Source organism: Alligator mississippiensis, chromosome 11 (assembly GCF_030867095.1).
Source record: "Alligator mississippiensis isolate rAllMis1 chromosome 11, rAllMis1, whole genome shotgun sequence".
Classification (NCBI taxonomy): Eukaryota; Metazoa; Chordata; order Crocodylia; family Alligatoridae; genus Alligator; species Alligator mississippiensis.
Window position 1 is genome coordinate 66,577,210 of NC_081834.1, and position 7,030 is coordinate 66,584,239.

General features: G+C 43.5%; 1 protein-coding gene across 1 annotated transcript; it reads right to left on the minus strand.

Annotated features, from left to right (window-relative positions):
- Nucleotides 1-1,219: 1,219 nt before the first annotated feature.
- Nucleotides 1,220-2,170, minus strand: LOC132243780 (olfactory receptor 13H1-like). The gene has a single exon (XM_059714170.1). The coding sequence runs from the start codon at nt 2,153-2,155 to the stop codon at nt 1,220-1,222; it is 936 nt and encodes a 311-aa protein (XP_059570153.1). The 5' UTR covers nt 2,156-2,170.
- Nucleotides 2,171-7,030: the final 4,860 nt, after the last annotated feature.

Genomic DNA, 7,030 nt, shown 5'->3' on the forward strand with positions numbered 1-7,030 from the left:
AAAATAAATTAAAGCGTTTGCTTCTTTTGTCCTATAGCAAGGGGCAGATCCAGAATTTCTCAAAGGAGGTGCAGCAGCAGCTACCCCACTGCAGGGGTGGTTGCATCCCCTGCTCCCAGGATTTTCTTCCCTACCAGTGTGAGGAGACCACACTGTGGAACACTACAGGGAGTTTTTAAAACCCTAGAACAGGTGAAAATACCCCTTTCCTTCTCCTTCCTGCTCAGAAATGGCCCCCTTCCCTCCTCCTCCCCTCCCCATCCCCACCTGTCCCTGTTGCACTCTGCCTACAAGTACATCAGGCCAAGCACCAAGATCTAGGTGAGCAACTCTTCAGGAAGGCACCTCAAGGGAGGACAAGGACTAATGGGCACAAACTAATAGAGGGAAAATTTAGGCTGGACATAAGAAAAAACTTTTTTTCTGTAAGGGTTACCAGAATCTGGAACACACTCCCGGCAGAGATGGTGCAGTCACCATCCTTGGAGGTGTTTAAGATGAGGCTGGATAGGCACCTTGTTGGGTTCATTCAAGCCAAATAACTTCCTGCCCGTGGCAGGGGACCGGACTTGATGATCTTTTAGGTCCCTTCCAGTCCTTTGATTCTATGATTTTGTGAAGTTCTAGATCTAGCCAGGCTGAGCAGAGGTTGAGCTAAGCTGGGGACAGGACAGTGGCAATGGAGCCACTGGAGAGATCCTAGATTATTCCCTCCATTGTGCCCAGTCACAGTGTAGGGAAGGGGAACCCTTGTCCATCCCTGCTGCCCTTGTCCCCATCCCACAACAGGCAAGCTCTGGTCCTTCTCTGTCCTCAGGACAACAGGGAAAAGTAGATGGAGGAGGAAAAGGATGGGCAGAGAAGGGGTGGAGAAGAGGCATTTCTTTGATCAGGAAGGGGCAGGGAGAGAGTATTTTCACCCACTTTACAAATTTAAAAAAATCCCTGGAGGCTCCCACAGTGTCATCCAGTCCAAAGGTGGTGCTGTCTTTCAGCACACAAGTCTCATGCCCATGCAGAATAACTTCAACGTTTATTAAAAATATCTACAAGTCATGTTCATATTAAACTAAAATAAATTCATATAGAAAAAAAACAAAAAACACCATGTTGCATTGGACAAAAGTTCTGTTCCTGTTGTTGGGAAAGTCCTACACATTCCTCAGAGGGGGCACATCATCAATGGATGTGAAGGAATGCAAAAAATATATAATTAATTCTATAAATCTCCCTTCCTGCCAGTCATTTTCCTCAGGGCCCCTATGACTTCCTGATTTCTCAGTGTGTAGATTAGAGGATTTGACATTGGTGTCACTACTAAGTAGAAAACAGAAATAATTTTATCCTGCCTGTGGAATGACTTACCTTGGGGTTTGAGGTATTTGAATATTACTGTGCTATAGAAGACAGTTACCACAGTCAGGTGGGAGCCACAGGTGGAAAAGGCCTTGGACCGGCCAGCCACTGAGCGGATCTGCAAGATGGTTAGGATGATGTGCATGTAAGAGAAAAGGATGAAGGAGAAAGGGGTAAGGAGAGAGAGTGATCCAGTGATAAACATGACAATTTTACTCTTGGAAGTGTCAGAGCAAACCAGCTTCATTAGAGCTGAGAGTTCACATGCAAAATGGTCAATCTCATTCTTCCCACAGACAGAAGAGGGCATGAGGATAACAAGGACTATGGTCAGCAGGAAGGCAACTGTCCATGAACCCAATGCCAAGTTGGTGCGCTCTGTCTTGCTCATAATAAGTGTATAATGCAGTGGGTTGGCAATAGCAACATAGCAGTTGTATGCCATGACTGCTAGCAGGAGACACTCAGTGCATCCTAAGTAAAGTGAAGTCAATAACTGGCAGGAACACCGTGCATAGGAAGTGGTGGGTCTGTCAACTGAAAAATTTACTAATGCCTGCGGGATGGTAGTTGTAGAATAGCAGATATCCAGGAAGGACAAATTGCTGAGGAAGAAGTACATGGGGGTGTGAAGGTGTGTATCATACACAGTTAGGAGAATGATGAGTCCATTTCCAACTAGGGTTACCGGGTAGGCCACAAGGAAGAACCCAGTTAACATCATCCTTGTGGCTGGGTGATTGGAGAAGCCAGTGAAGATGAATTCAGCCACCATAGTTTGATTCTCCTCCTCTTCCATGTCATGCTCCAAGCATTGCCTGTAGGAATCAAAATAATGTAAAACAGATTTTGCATAAAGTGCAAGAGAGGTGTTGAAACACTGTGCATCATGACTGGAAGCACTGCTCCATTTATAGAGGGATGGATAGATAGATGTTCATGTTTAGAGATTTGTAATTAGAGGATAGAATCACATAAAAGTAGGGCTGGAAGAGACCTCTGGAGGTCATCTTGCCAAACTCCCTGCTTGGTATACGATCATTCCTACCCAATGGGTGTGTCTACACATGCAAAATGATGATGGATGGGTTTATTCCAGTAATTTACTCCGGAGTAAACCTACCCTGGGCAAGCATCTAAACATGCATGCATTTGGGAGATTTGGTCCCAATGGCTGCATCCAGATGCGTGTAGAAGTTTGTTTCCCCAGGGACAATTAATGCAAATGCACCTTATGCCACTGCTAGTTGTCCCTGGGGAACGCCTGTGCTACACACACTTCGGTACACAGCAAGTTATCCCGGGTGGGGTGGGGGAGAATGGGGCCAGCACTGGGCTGGCTCCAGCAGCCTTATCTGGGTTCCTGGGGGACTCCCAAGTAGTACACAGCAGTGGTGATTCTGCTGTGCAGAGCCTGTCTGCAGTGGAGCACAGCTCTGGACAGCCAGGGTCTGGCTTTGGGCAGCACACGTTGCTGCCAAATATGCCAGTCTCCTTTTTTTACTGTGGGTTTTTTGGACCTCTGGATAGCTAAGGGTCAAAAAACACCTCTGTGCATCTCTCTTGCAGTGTGGAGAACAGCTGAATGTGCGGTATGTGACGCTGCAGACATGTCTGTAGCACCACATACCACATGGCCATGCTCCACTGGACATGCCCAATGAGAGCAGCCAGGAGAGGGCTGCTCCCACCCCGCTCTGGCACTATGCAGTATCCGGGGTGAGCTCCAGGCTTCCCTGGGTGCTAGACCAGGGGCTGGCAGGGGGAGCTGGAAGATTGCTCTCTGCCCCTAGAAGCTGCCTGCTGCCAGGGTGGTTTCTAGTGGTGGGACCTGCCATTTCCCCACAGCTCTTTCCTAGCCCCCTGGCCTGATTGCTCAGTCAGGGCACAGGGCTGGGAAAGCTTCAAGGCCGGGACCTGCTCCAGACTGGGATAGTTCCCAGTCAGTTCCAGGCTACATGGGGAAGTTTGCATGTGCAGCCTGGAGCTGGCTGGGACCTGCCCAAAATGGGATTGTTCCCAGCCTACTCTGGGCTGCACGTGCACACTTCCCCACATAGCCTGGGGCTGGCTGGGAACTGTCCCAGTCTAGGGCAGGTCCCAGACACTGCTAGGCTGGGTGGGGAACTCTCCCCATGCAGGGAGCTCCCAGTTCCACAATTGGAGTGGGGGCTGGGAGATCGCTCCCTGCTGCCAGGGCAGCCTCCAGTGGTAATCTCTTTCTTACATTTTACAATGTCCACCTGTCCGGCATCAGGGAGCTCTCGGCCCCCACTCCATGATCATGTAGCAGGGGCTGGGAGCTCCTTGCTGCCAGGGCAGAGACATTGTCCCTGCCCAGGCTCCACCACTGGGGCCTGCCTTGGCAGCAGGGAGCAGTAATCTCCCATCCCCTGCTGCCTGGCTGACTGAGAGCAAATTTACTCCCCGTCATCCGTCTACATGTGACTTACCATGCAGTAACTACTCATCAGTTAATTTTCTACTTGCATTTGCAGTTAGCAAATTAATTGCTGAGTAGAGCAAATTACTGCACAGTAGGGGTCTGCATGTGTAGACAGTGATGCTCACTGCACAGTAATTTGCTCCACTATGCAGTAAAGCGTCTTGTGTAGATGCACCCAGTCTATTGCATACAAAATCCTTGTCTAGCCTGTTCCTAAAACTACACAATTGAGATTACTATGACTTGTATAATATCGCAATATTGTAGTATCTGTTGTTATTGTTACTCATATCAAATCTTAATTAAAATAGCATATTATTTTAGACAAAATATCTGTGGCATTTAAATTGCCTTCAGGTGACCTATAGATTGTAAGTGCAACGAATAATGGCAAGTTCCTACATTTCATTTTATTTAGCTTTCTTTCAACCTTTAGGATGGCATACTAGTTGCTAGTTAGCTATGCAGAAATGTCAGGATAAAAAAACTACTAAATCCATCCACAATACATGTCACCCAACACATTAGGACTTTGCTTATCCTGATGTCAATAGCGGCTTTTAATTCTGTGGAAGCAAGAAAAAGCAAGCATTGGAAAACTCTTGAGAGAAAGAAGTTTTCCTTTTAAGCAGTTCCCACTCACTAAACCCTTGTGTTTACTGACAAAAGCTAGATATAGAGCATGCACCTTATAGACTAATTAAAGTTACATAAATTTTTGTGAGCCTGAGCTTCCATGAGGTGAGATCTTTACTTGGTGCTAATCAGCCATAGAGGTATGGTAGAAACTCAACCAGACCTGTAGAGGTGACCTTGGCTTTCCTGGATGCAATGGAGTACAGTCCCAGAGAGTGTCATTGGGATGCTTCACGATAAGCTGATGCTCCATGACAGATATGAAAATCACAGTATTTTTGGTCTCTCAGTGTATCCAGTTTTTAGCCAACCCAAGTAATTTCATTCATATATAGAATGAGGCATATGATATAGGATATTCCTGACTGCAGTCCCAAAACACCAGAGCAACAGCAGTGCTGCTTAAAGAGCTGACTAGTAAGACATTTCTCCAGCAAATGTCTTGAATACAGGAAAGACAGATGATACAGAATCAGCAAGAGGATGGTTGTGGAATAGTTGTTTTTGTATAACAAAGCTTCCTTGTGTTCTGCTAAATGGGCAAATACGGATGAAGTAGACCAGTCACAAATATCACGTAGGGATGTTTGATACTTTCCATCACTGCCTTAACCAGCTCTTTCACACCCTTTTCCACTTCCTCTCTCACTCTTGTAACTGAATTACAGATGAGCAAATGGACAAATCAGTATCTCCTAACAACAACAGTCATAAGACCTCATTCAAATGTAAATGCTTAGAGTGTGAAACTTCAGTATTATTAAAGATGAATCATTCAATTAATTCATCACACATATAAATAAAAATACTTACTTCTTGATCATCCCCCAGAAGTACAGTGAGCTCCAAGATTACACTCCTTCCAAGATACCAGTGTTCCAATTCAGTGATCAATTTAAAAAAAATCACAACATATTTATGGGCTTTTGCTGAGAAAACTTGCTGGATTAAAAAAATAAAAAATCTGTATCAATTCTACCTTCATTAACTAAGAAATTAATTCAAAGGCAGGCAAGAATAGGAGAAAAGGTGAGAGGATACTTTTTTTTTTTCTCCCCCCAAAGATAATAAAACAATTTTAGATTACTAGTTTGTTTAACTTCTGTACCTTCATTGGAAGTGACTGCCTGTAGCTAAGATGAAAAACCATCTTATATATTCTACAGATTTATAATAGCACAGTGCTTCCTAGCTAAGGAAAGAGAAAGTCTGTTAAAAATAAAAAAAAAAAATAACCATGTGTGTTCCTACAGGGAATTACGAAATCACCTACTGCCTCGAAGTAGACAGTGGGGCTGATTCTCCTACTCATTCAAGTGTCAACCAGGAGCAAGATCCCTGGGAGTCACAGGAGCTGGTTCTTATCTTACTCAAATGGAAAGCAACAATTCTGACTCTCTCTCCTCTTGCTGGCAATCAGGGTTAAACACACCGGGGTTCTTGCAATGACCACGATAGTTTCTACCTAGGGAGATCAGAGCCCTTTTTCAAGAAAGGGTAAATGTTTTTCTTAGATCTAACCACAGACTGGGATTTTCATCTCCTGGGGAAATGTCAACAGTCTCAGAACTGGTTACATCGGAAATCTTTCTGAGAAAGACACGTTTTATTATTTTGAATTTTTTTGGCTGCAAATTAGAATGATTATTTTTTCTTATTTCCTAGAAAAAAAAAAAAGATGTAAATCAAAGGATTATGTTCTTGTGTTGTCAAATGTTTCATTGTCATTTTAGCTTGCTAAGAAGAATTTTTCCAACTATTGGAGTTGGTTTAATAAAAGATATCGGATTTACCCAAAGAACCCTGTTTGCTCGTGTCCTTAGACCAACATGGCTACAACCTATAGCCCTCATTCTCATTTTGACATTTGAATACATTTAAAAATGAAAAGGGTGACAATCTGCAACGAGTCACTGGAAATGTTTCTACTGATTAATTGTTGTTTGGATAATATCTAAATATTTTTTGACTTTCTAAACAACAAATTACTGTAGTAGAATATTTCACATGAAGACATATACCTTGTCTTAGCAAACTGGCTTTAACCACCACCCCCCCTTCACCCCCAAATAAGTATAAAAGAAAACATATTTAAAGATAAATTTATTCATGATAAATCCTGATCCATTATGTTCCAATATTGTAAGAAGGGTGTATATGTTGATATCCTCATAAGGCTTTGCTTCCATTTTTCTCTTAAATCATTCAAAAGCTCTGAAGATACTTGGCAATGGACAGTTCATGATGGTTTTTGCTTCAGCCAGAACACTGGCATGTATTCTTTTGTCCTTCCAATTTATATGGAAAATATTTCAAGGACATTACTATTTGTAATGTTCCAAAGCTTTCAGGTGTTTCTGATATGATGTCCAAGTTTCATACGTATACAACAGGGTGGGAATGACAACAGCCTGGTAGATAAGGACCCAAAACAAACTTCCTGTGTCATGATCATCAAATACTTGATTTCACAGGTGCCCAAAGGCAGTACTGGTAATTTTTTTTATTTGGTGTTCAAGGAGTCTATGCATACATTGGGAAAGATGGTAGGGGAAGTGCTCATCAGTCTCTAAAGACTGCCTTCTAATTTTA

Bases quoted from the DNA above. Each gene is read 5' to 3' on its own strand.
- LOC132243780 (XM_059714170.1), bottom strand. From the start codon at position 2,155: ATGGAAGAGGAGGAGAATCAAACTATGGTGGCTGAATTCATCTTCACT.